Source organism: Rhipicephalus microplus, chromosome 1 (genome assembly GCF_043290135.1).
Source record: "Rhipicephalus microplus isolate Deutch F79 chromosome 1, USDA_Rmic, whole genome shotgun sequence".
Lineage (NCBI taxonomy): Eukaryota > Metazoa > Arthropoda > Arachnida > Ixodida > Ixodidae > Rhipicephalus > Rhipicephalus microplus.
The window spans coordinates 288,031,269-288,052,516 of record NC_134700.1 but is presented as its reverse complement, the minus strand read 5'-3'; the positions used below and the strand labels follow the sequence as shown (position 1 = coordinate 288,052,516).

The window sequence follows — 21,248 nt, the reverse complement described above, 5'->3', positions numbered from 1 at the left end:
GCCGCCCAGGAACAGTGCGATCGCTGCCGTTCCGAGAAAGCGCTGTTCCGGGAGCCAAGCGAGCGAGAGGCGAACTGGTTCGACCCCGAGTCACTTGCTTTTCTTTTTGGCCGGCAGGCGGCCTTGTTTTCCCGCGTGGTCGCAGCCGATGATTGACACGTGCCTCGCGGCGGCGGCCGCCTTTGTTCTGCGCGGCGAAATAAGTTGACGCTTTTGCGAACCCCCCGCCAGCCTTCGTTCGCTTCGGCCAGGTCGACGACGAAGTGGTGTCCCGCTTGCTCTGCTTGTCTTGTTATCGTCTGACCCCTGGCGCCACCACTGCAACGGCGTAGCCGACGGCGCAATGTGCCTTTTTTTTTTTTTCGTTTTTATTCCTTAGCTTCTTACATGACCTCGTGGCGGGGCACTTTCTTTCGGGACAGAGCTAGCTTTCTTGCGGAACAGAAGAAAGAAATAAAGAGCAAATATGAACCGCCTTTTCTTTTTCCTCTCGAACAATGCGCTTCGACTGCACTCGTTGATGCGCTGACAATGCTCGCTCGCCCCCCCCCTTTTGATGGCCGTCAAAGCGTTCGACGAGTGCGGAAACGGCGGATACATTAAAAGGCGCGGCGCGAAATCCAAGACCACGGGGAGGGCATTTGCACGCAAGCACACTCCGTAGCTTGTCCGTGACGAATCGCTCGTGTTCCTATCGAATCTTCTTCCGTTTCCCGCGAGCGCTGCAGCTGTCAGAAAAGATAATAAGTATTGCACATCAGCGTTTAAATGGCGTTTTCTATGTGTGTAATACTTAAGATCCTGCCGCCCAGTTCTAGGCCGATCCCCCTTTGTGTTTCTGCGCCACAGTAACAAGGACCATCATCATCATCATCTATGTGTAACAGTGAAATGCGCTGTGCCACAGTGCATTCAAAGTGTTTGTACGAATCGCTCACTGTTTTATGACCATTTTAACATCTGTTAAAATTCTCATAACACATCTATTGAAATGATGCTGAGAAATCGTTCGCATGAGATCTATTCAAACGATAATGAGAAATCGTTCGCGTAGCAAATGGCACTGTCATACTGCCGTACTGATATTTAAATCTCGCATAAAAATACTAAAGCTCCCATACGCATTCGTATAAAACGGCTCGAATACCATCTTTTCTCATCTCAGTCAATGTATTTTGTCCTGCCCCACCCTCCCTCCTAAGCCTTCCTGAACCGAACGGGATTTAGCACTGCCTCCGTGATCGAAGGCGTCGCACGCTCTCTGCACCTCAGGCTGATTTTGTAATATACCACCGAGATCGGCCCACATTAGAGCCAGCCAGGCTGTAATATGATGACGTCATCACGCTAAGTCAAGATTTATGACGTCATGATGATGTCACGAACTTCGGAATGCGTGACGTGATCCCGCGATGATGATATTTTTCACTCGAGCTGACGTCGACGCTGAATTTTCGCGTTGGATGAGGCATCTACGGTTTCCACCTCAATAATTTTTGTAGGCCGAGTTTCTCGTGAAGAATAACACAGTGCATTACTTCATCTCTCGTCGTTTAATAAAATTGTAGTATTTATTATTGTACACTAAATAATATTTTTTGGTGTAGCAGTGGTTGTAGTGCTCTGCTACTGATGCAAAGGTCGCGGGCTCAAACCGGGCTGGGGCGATCATATTTTGGTGGAGGCGAAACGCCAGCATGTTAAACAACTTTACATGGTTGAAATTTCCGAGGCCCCTCTCTGCGGCGTCTGTGATAATCATGTTGTGGCTTTCGGATGTTAAAAAAAAAGATGTTACTAGTAGCATAAAATAAGCTTATTACACAGACGCAATTGTTACCATCGCATATACTTCGTCTTCTCCCTGTTCTGCTTTACTGGTACACCTTTGCTCTTTCGGAAGGCGTTCATTAGACTATGAATCTTCTTTTAGGAATTCCCCATGAGCAAGACAGTAAGCTAGGCAAGTTCAAATATTTAGAAGATATCAGAACACGCACCTCTCGTGATGCTTCGCAATACTGCGACGTAAATGAAGTAAACAGATCATTATGTATCGCCAACTAGCTATCGAACTTTATTCACACAGCTGGAACAGTAAGACAGTATAAAAAGAGATGGACATGGGCCGGGCATGTAGCGCGTAGACAAGATAACCGCTGGTCGTTAAGGGTAACTAACTGGATTCCCAGAGAAGGCAAGCGGGTTAGGGGGAGACAGAAGGTTAGGTGGGCAGATTAGATTAAGAAGTTTGCGGGTTTAAATTGGCAGCAGCAAGCACAGGACCGGGTTAACTGACGGAACATGGGAGAGGCCTTTGTCCTGCAGTGGACGTAGTCAGGCTGATGATGATGATAAAAAATACGCAAAACTTGACGATGTATCCTGCAATTTATTCTAGGGCGTTGTCCATAAACTCGTTTTACGCCACACGGATTAACCATGGCAGCTACACATTTATATGCACGTCAGCGATTCGCGTTAAAAACTGTTCAGTTAATGGTTCACATGCGCAGCATCGTTTTTAAATTTGGTGTATAGTACAGCCTCGTGGAACAAACGTTCTATATATGACTCACCGCCACTGTGTTTATGCGTTGGGGGTTATACGCAGTTGCCGGTTTCTGTTACGCTCTAATAACTTGAAGGCATCTTCATTCTTTCATACATTGTTTATTTGAGCATGTTTACAAGTTCTTGAAAGACATGTTTCCCGTTTAGTAAATATTCTATTTAAAGCGTCTGTTAGACCATACAAGTACAATGTCTAAGCCAATAGGTCCACTATAAACGGAAACTTATAGTGGTGTTACAAATCTTTTCGGTCTCTGCTTTCATACACTTATTCCTTGTTGACTATCACAAGACCTGCAAATTAATTTAATCAAATGTTTAAGCAGTAAAATAAGTTTATTTGAGGCTCGAGATTACAGCATCCAAGCACCGTGGCAATGGCTGTGTGAACGTTTGCATTAACAACAAAATCGTCGAACGTTTGGCTAAGTTTTACTCACTATAACAATAGTCCCAACTATTGCGTCGTTCTTTCTTTAGTAATTGTCTAATCATATGATTATTGATGAAGTTTGTTATCTATATTCAAAAGAACGCGTTCAAGGGTAACTTACTCGCACGAACGGAACTGTCATTGCGTGGAAGAAGTGCGCTTTGTTTAATGCTGTAAGCCCTTATGCGTACGCGGTCACTTACGCATGTGCGCGTATGAAAATTGAATATATACCCTTCAGCATTTTGAAATGGAAGTAATCTGTTTTATTATTTACAGGTGCAGCCTCAACGCGTGTCTATTCTCGAACATAATGCCATAAAGAGCTTTACGAAACAGGCACAAATAAGATTGAGTTCCATGCATTTTTATTTATCCTTGACCGGGAGCTCACCTCTGAGTATACACTATATAAACGAAATGTCAGAGGACCATGCACTGTGCATTTTCGGTGCACGTTAACCAAAACTAGATGGACGAAATTCGAGGAGCCTTCCACTCTACAGCGCGCCTCAAAATCCTATCGCGATTAGGGCACGTTAAACTCCAGATATTATTAGTATCCCTGACTACAATACAGACACTGATCCCTGACAACTCTCGGTCTGTTAAACTCATTTTAATTGCTATTTGTTATCCTGTGACAAACCTGTTCAAATTTTGATTCTATATATCAGTGTGAAATATTTTGCATGAACGCTTCCCTAAACTATTGAGGAACTCAACGAATTTGTTTTTCCAAGGTCACTGACAAAACGCGAAAAAAATAAGATTTCTCAGTTGAAATTTCTAAATAAATAAATATCGCCTGCTTCAGCACGCATTCTATAGCACTATATATACTTATTAGTGTGCATGGAGATTGGCAGTGAACCAACTTAAGATTATGCGAGAGCATTTTCTTCATGAGTTATCGTGCTTGAAAAGATGTGTCCATCCTAATTGAACGCTATGCCACGGCCACTGGATAAAAAAGAAGGTATACAGCGGCCATGGTTTGCTTTCATCCCGAACCTGCACTGATTTTTCACGGGTTGCGAAACAATCAGCGTGCTTGACGTTCACACTCCCGGCTGTGGCGGCTGCATTTACGATGGAGGCGGAAATGTTGTAGGCCCGTGTACTCAGATTTGGGTGCACGTGAAAGAACCCCAGGTGGTCAAAATTTCCGGAGCGCCCTCCACTACGGCGTCTCTCATAATCATATGGTGGTTTCGGGACGTTAAACCCCACAAATCAATCAATTGACGTTCACCCGCGCGCACGCGCAGTACTTCGTTATACTTTCAAATGTACATTGGGTTTGCGCACGAACAAATACTTTTCTTTAGGAGCTGGCGTGATTGAATCGTAATTTTCGCTGCACACCCGCGGAGCGGTGCCGTTTCGTTGAGCCTGGATCTTCCACAGCGGTGGAAAGGTGAGCAATAAGAACTCGTCACAATGTTTCACGCGGCCGTTAAACAAAGAGCGCTGATTGCGCCGTTTTCCTGTGGACACATTTCCGCACTTAATGACCAGTCTTGACGTTCCCCACCGGTAATTTTCGACCGGAGAGCACGATTAGTCGTTATATAGTAGCGGGAAGCTGCGTACTTGTTTGCACTTTGGAGAGTTCGTATATAGGAATGCATTATACCTGCTTTGCAGCCTAAGCTTGCAATATTTTTCTATGCATGCTTATACTAAAAGCACGCGCCTCCGAACTTATGCTATTTTACGCAGTGATGTCTTTGCGTCACACGAAAAATATTTATCACTTAGAGTGACGAAGGGTGTCACTTCGACCATGCACAGTCCTTACAAAAAACAGCTTGATTTGTGTTGTTGAGCAAGAGTTGACTGCGACGGACCGAGTATTTTTTAGAATGTTCAGGCAGAAAGAATCAGTCTTCCTTCGAAATGCGGAAATCCTAATTTGTTCTCGATCTCAAGCGAAGGCGCTGAGCTCAATGGGAATCACGCAGGTCTATTTGTCAAATATAAAATTAAGTTCTGTCGTTGCGTTTTACATCGCTCATCAAGCAGCTTACAAAACGCCGAATGGTTATAGCATTCGTAGACATCGACATAGTCTATATGTATAAGCGGCATGATATTTGTATCTATTGAGAAGCTATAGCAAAGCTTTAATACAGTGGACATAGCTTCCGTCTAAAGATCACAAGTCCCCAGTAAGCGTCAAGGGATTCCTCGCGGGGCACCTCACGCGTTACGTACGCTGATTGATTGACTGATTGTTTGATTGATATGTGGGGTTTAACGTCCCAAAACCAATATATGATTATGAGAGACGCCGTAGTGGAGGGCTCCGGAAATTTAGACCACGCGTTACGTACGCGTTATTCTATATGTCCTCTATGTCTTGTATGTCCTATATGTTTTATGTGTCTTACATGTCCTATATGTCCTACATGTCTTAAGCGCGCGCATTCATCTAAAATATAAATTGCACTAACACGGGCTCACGTTTCTTTTGCATGTCGAGAAACAGCAAGTTCTGCCATGTACAGCAGAAAATTTATCGGCTCGGGCAAAATTTGCAAAAATACCACGGTACTGCTCACTCGTCGTCAGACGTGTAAATGATCGAAATCGATTTGTTAATTACATTCCACGTCGTTGTAGAAAAACCCGCCCAAAAAAGGAAATGTTGGAAGATTGCGCCACGTTAGGAGGAAGCAGCTTCATGTCGAGTTTTTCTACTGCGGTATTATTCAATCATCGTGCATATAATGTCCAAGTATAAACCCATCTTTAAGCGTATACCTTGAGCATCCTATCGGCAAAACTTGATCACTTTGATTAAGTTTCGTGGGCGTCTTGCACACACAATTTCTTATTCCTCTATACTCCTAGTAATGCCTCCAGAAATGGAGGGGACATATCTTTATCAAATTACGTGCGTTCGGAGCCTACCACTGCATGCAGCGTTAAATAACGTTCACATCTCTTTCAATGGCTCCAAACAGTTGCTTTCACGCGAATATATTCGTATATGCAATATTTAAGTACATACGACCGGGTGTGGGCCTACACCTTTGCAATGTCTCAATAATATCGAACTATAGCATCGTTCCCAGGATTCTTAGTGTGGCCAATGAGCAACGAGGTCAGCGATGCGACGAACATCGGCTATCTGAACACATGATCGCAGAGATAAGGCTGATGGTGTTTATGCATCTCTGTGGGCAAACAGCGCGGCAGACGGCGCTCGTACACGAGTGTCTTCTATGTACCTGCGCATTAAGTGGAAAATATCGGTACTTCTTATCTACATTATAGGGGCTACGATGGTCCGGGGTAAAGACCCATGCGACACTATTTTAAAAATTGCAAACGTGTAAATTGATGTGAATTACACTCGTTTGTAGTGGTCAGTCGGCCGCTCTAGCCACCCTTTTCCGCAAAAAGATGCATATATATAGACAGACGCCGTAATAACACCAAACACATTCGCCCCATTTTAGGTTCATATTCTGTTATTCAGGCATGAGCGCAAGCTTGCAGCTAACTCTATAAGTAGCAGCAATGAACGGCAGAAGCATCCACAGTCAAGCCTTCGGCCACTCTATAGATTGCTTGCACTGACATCACTGATAAAGCCACGGACGTCAGGGCACCAACGTGGTGGGACGTTCATGTGGTGTTGCGTCAATGTTATCAGTTCATCAGCAACCATGGTTCCTCCGCTATTCATGCCCAGAGGTCAAATGCCTTATCGACGACGTCGCTATCACTCTGAAGCAGGTTAATGACCACGTGATCGTACTGCCTTGACGTCATCTAAGCTGCCATGTAGTGCGTCCGTAACGTCGCGTGCGCGGTATTAGACTGCACAAAGAAACTGTGTCCCGTGGAGCACACCTAATGCTGTGTTTGGCAACAAAACTTGAAGCATCTACACGGCAACATGCCCACGTGCAACACTTGTACACCGCATGTGGACAGCGCTGCTCACTCTACTCATTGACACGGGCGGATGCAGCGAAGAAGGTGCGAGTGGGCAGATATAATTAGGCGCCACCTGCTCGGCTTCAATTAGCCTCCCTCTCCGCTCTTTCAGAGTGGCCTGCTGCTGCTGCTGCTGGCACCACGCCAGGTGAGGCGCAATGCGTTGAGAATAGTGCGGCTATAGATACAAAAGCTACGGTCCGTCCACTCTCGTGCAAGCGGCAACGACTCAAGGCCACGTCGCATCGATTCGAGACAACGTCGTCGGCAGGACCTCGGCGACTGGCACCGCTGCGCGAGACATATATATGTACACGTGTGTATTGGGCTGAGATGGTAAAGCAGCGCGCCGGTTATCGTAAAGCTTCGTAAAGAGTGTGGCAGCTTGGGCTAGTTGGTATGGCATGACGATAGTTATAGCGCGAGAACAACACGACGACACAGAGACAAGAAGGACAAGAAGAAGTGTCCTTCTTGTCTCTGTGTCGTCGTGTTGTTCTCGCGCTATAACTATCGTCTTCTTAGGGAACTACAAAAATGATATCACTTTCAGTTTCTAAACTATGTAAAGGAAATTTCCGCTTGCCCGTAAATCAGTCCATAGCCGGAATAAAAGCTTTGCTGATCTGCATTCCATCTCGCAAATACGTTGTTGTGAAATGCACCTCACTATAGAACTACACAGAAGCTAGCTCTCGGTGACTACCAACACAGATAAGCCTATTTTAACAACTTACAAATACTACGATTTTCACATACGTTCTGTCATTGTCGAGTGCAAGTGCTTTGACGATGCGGAGTAGAGTTTCGTGAGCTGCGGTGGCTGCATTTTCGATGGAGGCGAAAATGCTGTAGGCCTGTGTGCTCAGATTTTGGTGCTCGTTAAAGAACCCCAGGTGGTCGAAATCTCCGGAGCCCTCCACTACGGCGTCTCCCATAATCATATGGTGCTTTTGAGACGTTAAGCCCCACATATCAATCAATCATCAATCAGTTTCGTGAGCTGTAATGCATGTACGCCCTATGTACTTTCAGCTGCACGCGGGTATTTTTATAGGCGGGAAAATACCGGCGCAGTTTTCTCATATTTTTTGTGCCTTCAGACTATCACATTTTTTTTTATTATTAGACGCTCCATCAGCGCACATACGATTCCGTATGCTATACAAAATCATATTACTTGAAACACGTGGCTCTATCTACGAAATTGAAGTTTCAATGTAGGAGCCTAAGCTCCATTTCAATTCACCTTGTAACTTCCGATGTATAACCGACGAGACCGTCATCGGTACAAGTCTGGTCTATAAAGACTGTTTAAACCGTCATCGTTTTATCTAGATATGAAGGAATTGGCGTCCATCCAGTTAACCCACGATTACAGTAATGTATCGCCTGCCCAAAACTCCAAGAGCATGATTAAATCCCTGCATGTATTTCTCGAGAAAGTCCCAGCGTAATATATCTTCTGTAGCATATTCCTGAGATTAAGTACCAAAATACCGTACACAGGTTCGAGTAAGCCTGTTCGTATCTGAGAAACAAAAGTTTCGAATAATCGTAACGCTAAGATAACTAGCTATTGCGACAACTGTGTCGCCTCCTAGCCCATGCTTCAAGAGCAAAAACAAACCTGCCAGTAGCATGGTGTCTTCTGAGCCTCCGGAGTCCTGGCAACGGCTCGTTCAACTCGGGTTCGGACGGAAACACAGGACGACTTCGGTACCACCGGCTGATCACTCAGTCCACGAGCGACGGAGCTAAACACCGCGAAGTCCGGACGGAAGAGGCCGCAACACGACCACGTCGAGGAGGCGGCAACAATGACGACAATGACCGTGACCGCGGCGGGCGTCTGCACGCATCGGCCGGGGCGGTAAACAAAAAGCGACGGCCGGGCCTCAATCCAAACACGACAACGAAGGTGGTGCGTGTGTGCATATACTGGTGGTAGACGTGGAGCCCGGTGAGCACCCCTTTCTTCCTTTCTTCTTTGACGCGGCCGGCTTTTGTTTTTCCTCCAGGACAGCGGAGAAGAGAGGACGTCCGCACGCGAGCACGAACGCGTTAACTTTGAAGCCGGCCGGTGCTGATCGGCTCGGCTCTCAACCCGTATACCGAGGGGGCCGGAGGGGTACCTCCCGGTATCGGTGAGGGGGCGTCGAAGGGAGGGGAAAGTTGCCCCCCACCCCTCTACTAAGGATCCCCCCCTAGCTGCACCAGGGGCAGCCGTGCGGCGAGAAAGGGAGAAGAAAGCGAGCAGCCACCCCGGAGGGTTCCTCGCTGGCTCAGTGGGCCATCCGGCCGCCGGACCAGAGAAGACGATCTACGGTAAGGAGAAAGGAGCTCATTACGGGATCCCTGGAAAGCATCGCGCGACGGCGACGCGCTTTCCTTTTGACTCTTGGCTTCTCGCACCGCACCGAAGAGGAAAAGTAATGATGATGGTCTCCCTTCCTCTCTCGCTCACTCTACGGCGCAAGCGAATGTTACAAAGAAAACGGAGGACAAAGAAATGACCGTAGAAAGTGATCAGCACGAGCGCGCGCGCGCGTCCTAACGCACAAACACACCAGCGTTGGTCACACGGTTGTGCGAAAGAAGAAGAAAAAGAAGACGTGCTTAGAACACGCGTGGGAGGAGAGCCCTTACCGAAGAAACCGAACCGATTGTTCTAGGTAGAGCGTGGTTGAGGCTAAATCAGAAGAAAGGTAGCAGCGCGTACAATACGATGGTTGGAGAGGACGGCGCAGCATTCCAGTAACTGGGGGAAAGCTCGCAGGAAGCGCCTTAGAACAAAGGAGGCGAGTGCACTGCCGAGGAGGCTCGGTTTGCAGAAGGAGCCGGTGCGATCTTAGGCCGCTCCTCCTGTTCCGGCGCTTCCGCCGCAGTGGGGAAGAAGGAGCATGTTGCCGTTCCCCCGGCTGAGGTATGCACGGCAACGGAAGAGTTTGCCCATTTGGAGATCGTGAAAGTGTAACAGCCGCCACTGTAGCTTATGACCAGGCGCCATGAGTCTATCTGTTTTTTTTTTTATCTGAACCAGTCTCAGACGTCGTTACGTAGCCATTTGAATCGACATTTGATCGCGGTCTGACCCGGGTGTACGCCGTAGTCGATGATAATCTCGACGCCAGGTCAGACGAAGTATAAAGAGAAATAACCAGGCTGTATAGCCGAATTACCAAACCAATGCAGAAAAAAACTGCCGAAAAGCAAACAAAACAAGCAGTTGGAAAAGTAATGCAAGTCTATACGGACCGTCACGACTGAGCAACGGACGTGGACAAAGAGGTACGAGTTGGAATACTGTTAACATTGCTGAATCTATGTAGTACGCTTCTGAGCTGTTGCTCAACAAAACAAAAAAGCGTGGGTCTCCTCTCTCACTTTACCAACATAATGCTCCTCACAGTTTCCGATTATGCCGTTCTAGCCTGCATTCTTTAATGTATGTATGTATGTATGTATGTATGCATGTATGTATGTATGTATGCATGTATGTATGTATGTATGTATGTATGTATGTATGTATGTATGTATGTATGTATGTATGTATGTATGTATGTATGTATGTATGTATGTATGTATGTATGTATGTATGTATTGTCCCGGGGAGAAAGCGCCGTATGTACAGATTATTACAAACGTTCAATGCCTTTACGCCTTTACACGGCGGGAACAAGCAGGAGCGTGTCTTTCAACTCTCAAGGGCAGCCGCGACCTTGCGGCATATCCACCGCGCGACGTAAGAGGCGGCCAACGCCCCGCATGACGCACTCATTACACACTTGCGCATTATACTTTGTTTCTTTAGCGACATGTTACAAGCAGCCGCTAATAGCTTGAGCGCATCACCGAAGGCGTTTGCGCGAACAGCTACACGTTCCGTGAGCCGTCCCGCGTTATGAGCACGACGTCCTGGCAAGGGCAGCATGTAGAGCTCGTCACCGCGCGTCTCCAATCCACTGGCGCCGCCTGTCGTCGCCCTGCCTAGTAGCTTGACAAGCACTTGACGAGCATCAACGCTTTACAACAAAAAAGAGGCGAGGAAGAAAGATGCTCAGAGGATGATTAGCGATTCCTGAAACTGTCCGCGCAGCGGTCCGAGTTCGTCCGAAGACGCCGTGCAACGCGTAACCCCTGCGGCGTGTGCGAGTGTGTCACCCTTGTAATGACGACCACACGCGCGCCGTGTGCCTCCGCCTCCTCCTTTTGTGTTTCCCACATCCTGCCGCTTCTGGCGAGAAGTCAGGTGAAAACAGCGTGCGTACCTGCTGGGAAGGCAGAGCGGTATACTCATACACGCGCGCTTCTTGATGGAGCTTTACCCTTGAAACGCGGCTTCCCTCTTGAACGCGGGAGTACAGGAGACCACGAAGAGAAGTTTTTTTTTAAAAATAAACGAAGAAACGAGCGTTTTCGAAAAAAGCTCCCAACTGCGGGCTGGGGGAGGGCTCCCTAATGAGGAACACGGAGTCACGAAGCCACCTCGTAAAGCGTTGCCCTTTTCTCGGACCAAAACCTCGGTGATCAAAGGCGATGATCTGCAGGGAAAAGAGCAGTATTGTGCTGGCCGCTTACTCCGCCCTGCGTTGTCGAGTACGAAGTCCTGCGGCTTCGAGACATCCCGGCGCGAGACGGTGCAAGTGAAGCCTCCTCCGAAGTCGCCCGTGTGAACGCGCGGTGCAGTCCGTTTTGTGTCTCGAAGTCCCGCTGCGTACGGCTTGAGCACGGTGTGCTTGTTCTTCGGGCGACTTCGCGAATGGCGCTCTAAAGCCGGTGTCAGAACTTGACAACAACGGCTGTTTTTTTTTTCTTTAGTTCTTGCTGATGCTTTTCTTTGCTTGCGTGCGCGTGGAAATTAAACAGCAGTATGGCAGTCGAAGGTAAACGTCAACTTTAACTATATTTCTTTTGAATGTGTGTATATATTGCGTAATTCATCCGTTTGTCCCATTTTTTATTTTGGCAGATCCAACACGCCCTCTTTGAATCTATTGCATATACGGCGACAGTCCGTGGTATATCTTCAGCTTACGCTGCAGTTGCTAAAGGCGCAAAGCGTCCACCTGAGAGCCTTCCAGCCTCTTGCTGTAAAGGATAATTGGTGTGTCATTTTTTAGCGCACAAAATAACAAGGACAAAGACAAGCGCCTTGTCCTTTTGTCGTCCTTGTCGCTCTTGTGTTTTATAAAGTGAGACATGAATTACCGATATGTCCAAGCATTAGTTCCTTCAGGATAAGTGATGTGTACACGATGTCGACGATAACTTGTGGTCGGAGAACGGAAAGGTGGGTTACCGCAGTGTACACTGGTACTGCTAGCGACAAACGAGCAAGCGCCGGTCAACTGACAAACGGTGACACGCCTCGGCGTTTATGCATGTGCCGCCGATAAGTGATGTGTACACGATGTCGACGATAACTTGTGGTCGGTGATCGGAAAGTAAGGTTACCGCAGTATAGACTGGCACTGCTAGCGGCAAACGCGTAAGCGTCAGTCAACTGACAAACGGTGACACGCCTCGGCATTTATGCAGGTGCCACTGACTGCTCCAACGTTATCGCTAGCGGCCACGTAAGTTTCAGACGAATCTGAAACACGTGCGTTGCACGCACAATCGCATCGAAGGTTGCGAGATTATCTCGGTAATTGTTAGTTCTTTGGCGCAGTTTACAAAAGGCAGTCCTCACAGATGTCGTGGGGCAAAAACAAAGGATTGATTGATAGATATGGGAGGTTTAACGTCCCAAAACTACCACATGATTGTGAGAGACGCCGTAGTGGAGGGCTCCGGAAATTTCGACCACCTGGATTTCTTTAACGTGCACCCCAAATGAAAACAAAGTGGGGCATTATGGTGTCTTACACTTACCTTAATTTCTCTACTAGTATCGCACTTCTACTGATAACATTGACGTTTCAGACATTCTCGAAACCTTTATCGTTCACTCTGACGTGAATTGTCTTTGGTGTGCCTTTCAATTATTGCTGCTGCAGCCTCCTAAATGGCTTTTACAGCTCTGAAAAAATGGTGATCGTTACGTTATGTGTCTTTCGTATTATGAAACTCTAGCGACGTCATGACGACAAAATCACACCGTGATCTTTTCCTGTTTGTGATGTTATACAAAGTTTTGTCGGGAGCTCTGCTTGTAAACAATACACCAACGAACGGTTGTAGGAGCACTCATGAAACCGAAGCGCACATGTGACAGTGCTAACGGATTGTCGCATCTTTTGCAGGATCGCATCTGAAGCAGAAAGCTAATTAGAAGCGTTATACCCTGCATTCGTATGTATAAGCACTCGGCTTTCATATGATATTCATATGATAGCATCCACAGGCGCAAAAGTAAACTCCTAAGCTCAGTCTGTTGTTGGCTTAGTGTATCCACATGACAATGCATGCATTTTGTAACAAACAACACCCCAATATTAGTGTATTGCTTTTGTAAAAAAAAAGGGCAGGGGGGAACAACAGTGCAAAGAAAGAAAGAAATAAACTGAGACAGACGGAGCGTCAATCATCCAACCACTCTGCCAATCACGACTTCAACCACACGAAACGATGACTATTAACCAGCTGGCTGGTAGACAGTGCTTCGTCTGCCATTCTGTCTCTTTCATTACGCTGTCACCTGATTCTTCAGGTATATATGAACCAAAAAAGCCTAAGTTAGCGCTTCATTGCATCTGATGCCTGAGCAAAGACGCGGTGAATATATCGACCACGGCACAGCCCTTACTATAACAGCCAATAGCAGTTCAGTGCTCACGGATTGAAACGCAACATGAAATCTTCTGGTATATAAGAACTGGCGTGTGCAAGTGTTCGAAATTAACCCTTAATGTAAGAGAAAAACTAGCCACTTAAGGTAAAATTACCTGTGACATGAATACTATAGCCGAAATTGCTATATATGTGTGACACAAGCTGCCGGAGATGCAAATAAGTGACGTATTTCAATTTGTGAGTACTGTATCTGAACACCATAAAGAAGCACACAGCACCAGCTGAAGAGCACTTCACCTTATAACTGCTGCTCAAGCGGCGGTGAAAACATACTGCGCCGCCTCCACATAAGAAAAGCGACGACACATGTCCTGCTGCCATACACATAGCGGCTCGTCGGGATGCACAATGAGGGCGCTCTTGTACGCCTCTCGACAGACGTACGGCGGAAGAGCTGACAGCAATGGAGATCGTTCGTGCCTTTCAACGGGGACGAGGTGCGTGAAACGGGAACAACAACGGAATCGGGGTGTGGCGCTTGGGGGCCTTCTGAACGCTCTTCATGAGGCTTCAACACCTTTCGTGTTTCTGCGGACACTTTCACTGCGATCCCAGCGAAGAAGCGTATGCGCTGCATGTATACGATCGGTGAGACGTGAACTAAGCCGCTAATGTTCGCACATGTAGGGTGTGTCAAAGCTACGGTGCGTAACAGGCAGCGACTGGTTTGACAAGAGCATCTCGTACATGCAGCTTTCGGTGGTACTGTAAACGTGTTCTCGTGTCATGACAGAAAAAAAAAAACATGTTGAACGAAAGCGTGGATGTATTCACAGCTCGCAGGCAGCAAGGGACACCTTAGTACAAAGAAATACGTGTACGAGATATGCACACGCGTGCGCAGTGCACATATGTTTAAAATATGACAGCAAGCGTGGAAAAAAAAACGGCCGTACTTGGTCATTTTCGCGCCGGTGATACGTGCAGCTAACAGTTGCTGAATTTTCCGCGTATTTTGCTAATCTTTCGTATGTAAACCTATCACGTGGTTGGAAAACAGCGTCCCTGAGAAGCACGGACTGTTGGGCGAGTTTATAATTCATCTTAACTGAGGGTCGCGAAAAACTGAAGCGCGATAGGGAGGCAGCGCACACTAACAATCGAGAATTTATTGAAACTACAGACATACGTAAGCGGTTAGATGAGAACAAATATAAGAGTTGGAAGGGAATGTTTAGATGAGCATACAAAGATTGTAATAACGACGCGCTTCCAGGAAAACTACCTCAGCGGAAAATAACGTGAGCGGAGGGTTTTCATGACACATGCATAACCTGCTTTCTTGATAATGTACGCTTCTTCGATTTCACGCACAACCATACATCTCTCAATTTAGATTCAACTGTCGTATCACCAAACGCTGTGCTTCAATTTTTCGCGCACCTCAGTCTTTGAAGCTGTAGAGATAAAGACGCGAGCTACGAAAGTGCTGCATACGATTGAATCGCAATCATGGTGAAAGCAATACTGCAATATGCCTTCTCGTTGCGGCTTACGACATTTAATACACGTATTGATCGGTGTAGGATTACATGTCTGTAACACGGTTTAACACAGACGCCGGATTACTACGACTTCCCTTCCAACGAATTGGCCCCGAGGTTCATCTTGAGGATATATCCTCCGACCAGAAGCTATACGTTCGGTTATTGCATGTCTGAGCGGCGGATCAGCACCACCAGCACAGCTCAACTGGTAAGGTCGTTTGTGTGTGTGTGTGTCCAGTGAAATGTGAGAAGGGTGTGATCCGATTTCGAGTCGAATGTGGTGCCTGTCAGGACTAAGCGACGAGGATTGTCTATTGTCTCGAAGCAAGCGAGGTTTCGCGCTGTCAAGGCGGCGTCCGATATTGCGTATCCGCCTCGGTTTGAAGGTGTGGAGAGGCACGCCATACGAACGCAACTATACTGTTCGCTTGGCTATCCGCATCGATGACGTGTGGGCGTGGCGAAATACGGCAGATTTTTTTTTTTACCAGGCCGCATCGTCTTGCGCGATTGAACTACCCCGATCGATGGCGCTGACGTCACAGATTTTTCTTCCACTGCATCCACGCACGCAGCAGACGCTGAAAGAGAGAGGCCTGCCACACGCAAACTGTTCTCACACTCTGCATGGTGTGCGAGCACAGCTGAAAACTTCGCGAAAGGCGTCGGCGAGATATACCCCGTCTGTCTTCCCATTGTACGAATACGCGACGAACACGGCGCATTTTGCGGAGCGCGTGTAGTGAACGTTCTCGAGCGAAGCTGGGAGCGCGAGACGCTTCCATTGTGCCTCGCAGGGCTGTTCAGACGCGGCAGTAGCGGCATTGTGCAGGAACGCGCGCTAGTCGTCCGTTCATGCGATTCATTTGCGTGCATCACGGCAAGACCTTGGCGGGGGGCAGCCGTGTCGGCGAGGTCAAGTGCTGCGCCCTTTCTGCCGCGTACGAAGCGGACGAAGGAAGGACCATGCATGCGACCTTCGCCTTTATGAACAACACGTCAAAACCTATGGCACGAGGATGGTGCGATCTTTAGCGAGTGCCGATCGGTGTATGTTCGAAAAAGGCAGGGAACGCGTGCGCGCGCGTGTTGCAGATTCGATGGAGGCGAAAATGCTGTATGGCCTGTGTGCTCAGATTTGGGCGCACGTTAAAGAACCCCAGGTGGTCGAAATTTCCGGAGCCCTCCACTACGGCATCTCTCATAATCATATATGGTGTATTTGAGACGTTATAACCCCCATATCAATCATCAATGTTGCAGAACAAAAAAAAATGGTTCCAAATCTGCATGTTACACCGCAAATGTAGCCGAAAGACGATAGTCTTGCGTATGGAGAGAGTGAAAAAAACGTTTATTTGATGTTCTGCGCAAGAAAATCGGTGAATGGTATTCTGAAGGCGCTGCGTTAGTGCCTCGAGCGTGTAGCGCAGGCGAACGAGCGCATCGAGCCACGTTAGTCACAAGCGCCATCTAGCAGTTATCTTCGAAAACGAAGGCGTGCAGCCCGCGGAGAAAGATGCGCGCCAGTCTCGGAGGTGATAAGGTGTAGAACGCAAAGTGACGGGCAGGTGCCACCACCGTAACGTCGTAGCAAAGCGTTGGAAACACCTTATGAGCATCGCGTTGCACTGTCAGCGCAGCGCGATGAACGCTACATTTCTTAGAGTTACTTGTGCGTGCCTATTCTAGCATAAAGGCAGACATACAAAACTTCGAAGTGTTGTTATGGCGCCTCAGATTTGCGCAATAATTGCTTTTCTAATTGACATTCGCACAACTATGAACACCAAACTTTGAGCAATATTGGTGGGCGCTGCGAATGGGATTGGCCGTTTGGTGCCGCTTGAAGTATCGTTAGGGCGGACAAACAGACAACTGTACAGACAGACAGAGCGAAATTTTTTCGTCGAAGGTCCCCAAGAAAGACTATCGTCTTTAAAAAAAAACGACTGTTACTGCTGCGCAGCCAAAATATTCTCGTAATTCAAGAGTAGAATGGATAAACAAGGAAGCAATATGCTGAACTGTTTCAATGTTTGACAACGACGGAGCTTAGGATCCAGGATGTTCATAAGCCAGAAGAGCCCCGCCAACACAGTTCACATCTATAGTACCTCCCAGAGACTTTTATTTTTATTTTAAAAGAGTGTCTGAAATGCTTCTTCACCTACGGCGGTGTATTTATGGTGCCTGAATGTTGAAAGATCTAATCCCGCAGCCACAGCTGCCGCACTTTAGTGAAAGCTAAATGCTAGATGTGCTTGAATTTAGGTGCACGTTAAACGATCCCAATCGGACAAAATCGTCAAAGTCTTCCACTACAACGTCTCTCATAAGAGTCAACCATATCCTGGTTTTGGGGCGTAAAACCACAACAATTACTATTTTTACTCAATAACTGTACATCCAAAGCAATTGACTGTATACATCCGTTGCCCTTTATCGGCCAAATATTATTGTTTTCAGCAACATGCCAGTGTTTTCATAAACACGCTTGGATTATACTTCCACTAATTTTCGACAGGACGCCTGCCCCGCTATTTATAGCTAGCAGCTAGTGCGCAATGGAGACTCACACTGCCATTCTATGATTCACGCAGATGGCCCTATTTTTTTTTTAGTGTAACATCGAGTAAAAAGTGTGTCGTTTTGCCCCAACAATATTCATCATCCTCCTTGCTCGCGCTTCCTTTTTTTGTAAACTCAGCACTGGCCACATTGCTGTCACGCTTCCTTTTTTTGTAAACTCAGCACTGGCCACTTTGCTGTCAACAATGCTATGTCGCGCTGATAAAGCTGCATTCACACGACGGACCAAATCGCGATTCGAGCCTGAGGATAGCGTGTACGTCACCATACGTCAGCCGTTCCCGCTTCGGTCTGTGGCGCGTATACCGATTCGTGAAACGACGGAAGCCCAAATCTCTGTTAAGATCATCAGGAAGCAATGTCGAAATCCTCGCTTGCCGTGTCATTTATATCCTGTCATGTGAATGCTGGCTGCGGATTGGGGGATCCAAATTACGTCGCATGTCACGTCACTGATCCGTGCCAGATCACGTCCGTCGTGTGAACACCGCTTATAACGTGCATGTCGTTCGTGACTTGAAAGTACCGGCCGCGCGGCGATAGTGCAAGGAAAGGAACGCAGGATCAATGACAATTGTTGTTGTGGCACCAACAGACGCCCTCTTAGGGGTGAAGCTCTATAAAGCGGCACCCGTTCGTCCCTCGTATATAGTAGTCGTAGTCGTAGTGTGTAACCAGTCTTACGTTTTGACCTGCAAGGTGGTGCCGGTGGGAGATTTCTCCTGTGCATTGTTGAACAATAAAAAAAAAAATTTGCAGCGTGCGCGTTAACTAAAAGCCGAATTTTCCTGTCTCTTATTCCCATAGCAGCCATTGGCATGTACATTGAGCACTGTCTGACAAGAAAGGGTTGCTACGTTATACTCGCTGGGCTTAACCTCCTTGGTTTTTGGGAAGGTTTAGCGAGCGTTGGTCCGCAGTGCCATGAATACAGTGAGCTAGTATATACCATGAACTCGAGGTGGTTAAAGGTGGGAAGCCGTAAGAAAGTGTGTGTGTGCCTCCTCTCGTTCAGTCCTTGGAATGTCCGCTGGATGGTGGTGCTTCTATATGGGGAATATATGATGAAAAGATGCGAGATGGTGGTACTTGGAGTGTTGGTACAGACAGATGCGTGGTGGTACAGAAGCGGTGGTACAGACAGATGCATGGTTGGACGCACGGGTGGCTGCACGGACGGATGAACGCACGGACGAACGCAGGGGCGGATGCATGGACGAACGCAGGGACGGACGCACAGATGGACGCGCGGACGCACGAACAGACGGACGAGTGGATGGACGCACAGGCGGTCACACAGACGGACGCATGGACGGACGGAAGCAAGAACGAATGGACGGACGGATGCTTCGCCCCACTCTCCATCATTCACTCTGTAGATATTCTGCCATTTTTTTACTCGATCTTTTCTTTGAGTGAACGCCGTCAAATATAAGAGCGAAAGGGGGACAAATCGACGGACGAACGATGTAGGTGACGTCCTTCGGGTGAATGTATAGTATACGTTCGGAACGTGAGACAGTATGCTGAAGACAGCGAAATGCCGGAGACTCACCTGCTTGAAATCGAAATCCACCACAGACGGCTTTAATTCGGCCTCCATGATGAGATCAAACCACTAGGACTGCTACTAGACGTTGTCACGTAACCCGATGACGTAGTTCTCGGACACCCGTTGCCACCAATGCCCTGCACCAAAAGAAAAGAAACGAAACTTAATAACCCGTTCACTGAAAGCTGCAAAGTCTTGTGGACTTCCAGCTGCAACAAAATACCACTGGATGTTGAACTAAATTCAAAATAAGTTGACCCTTAGCTAAGATATTTTCTTTCTCTCTCTTTTTCCCCCTTTGCTGCAGCTGTAAGATAATGACGCGTTCAGTGATGTACAAAACGCACCTGGAGAACGGGATGGTTCACGAAACTTATTTAAAATGTACAGCCAAGATATTTAAGCATTCTTGTGATTATATCTTACTCAGCTGTAGCCAACATTTATAGAATAGCACTCCACTGACTGAACATGGTTGAAACTAAACTATCCTCACTCGCCAGTCAAGCCGCACTCGAAAATCCCCCCCCCCCTTTTTTTTTTGCAGCGATATTTAGAAGGCGCCAATAATGCACACGACTTCTGCAAGCAGCCCAAATGCGCCACGTATGATTGCCACGGTGTCGATTAAAATATTGCGAGGCAACGTTTAGGCCTCAAGACATTTCTTTTATTCGACGTCTCAGAGCCCCAAAACCTAGGCCAGATTGGTGCTATGTACCGATGAGCAGATGAAGCTTATGCCATTCGGGCGTTCATTATTTCTCACAGCAGCCACCGAAACAACTGTGTGAATTTTGTAGCGCTCGCTAACTGCGGTAAGAACCCGCAAGCTAGACGGAGAAATTTTTATCGGAGTTTCAAGTGCGGGTGAACACGTAGAAGCAGACGTAAAGACAGGAAACACTTTTTAACGCTAACGGAAGAGTTTTTTTTTTTTTTTTCGAAGGAACTTGCTGGCGACTAATTGGGCAACTATACCACGTCAGAGCTGCCTGTATTACTATAATATATATTGGGAGGCGAGTTATTTGTCTTCAGCAGGCGAAGGTTCCTTCATCGCCACTTACATTGCTCGTAAGTTGCGTACCCTGCTACTGGCTACGCAACTTGGGGCAAGTTGTAAACGGCACGAAAGAGAAGTAACAGGGCGCCGACAGCGACACCCATCGGCGAGGCGTCACATTGACGGACGGCTCTGCAGCACGAGGCGTTTAAAGATGCGCGCGTCCCCAGCAGGTGCCGCCGCAGCTAATCGAGTGGATTGGGGCGTGTAGACGCGCCATGCATTGAGGCACCGCGCGGAAAAGAGAGGGGACATTCTTATCAAGAAGGCGGATCTCGGAGCAAGTGACCTCCCCAGCAACGCGGTCGTCCCTTTGAGTTTCCACCTCAGCCAACACACACACACACACACATACAACCACACACTAAAGGAGGTAGGTTTAAATAAATTGGTAAGAAGAAGGGACCGTCCATTCTTCGCGCTGTGCCTCGCGCGCCGCCGAAATCATTGTCGGTGAACAATCGGCACGCCGATTTCTGCGGCAGATTTTTTTTTATCGCCCGCGTAATACGAAGAAAAAGAACGGAAAGCGAACGAGGGTTGGTGCATATATAAGCCAGTGACTGAGGGACGGAGGCGAGAAAGAGATTGTCGCTGATTGCCATCTCTGCTTTTGGTGGACCTCATTCTCTCGCCACATCGCCTCCCCCTTCGCTCCCACTTTCCGAGTCAAAGCTCCCGGCACAACTTATCCTGTAGCGAGGCTTCAACGCTGCCACGACGTGGTGTATAAGATGCGAAGCGATGATAAGAACGATGCGACCTGGCGCAGTTCGTTTATTTCTGATCCCC

At 47.5% G+C, this 21,248-nt stretch overlaps 1 protein-coding gene across 1 annotated transcript in view; it reads right to left on the bottom strand.

The window, feature by feature from the left end:
- The window catches only part of LOC119160142 (transcription factor Sp9), a 163,509-nt gene that overhangs the window by 14,760 nt on the left and 127,501 nt on the right, over window positions 1–21,248 (bottom strand). Inside the window, exon 3 of the mRNA XM_075865098.1 lies at window positions 19,394–19,527. Within this exon, the coding sequence (XP_075721213.1) occupies window positions 19,394–19,441 (48 nt within the window). The 5' untranslated portion in view covers window positions 19,442–19,527. The remainder of the gene's footprint in view (window positions 1–19,393; window positions 19,528–21,248) is intronic.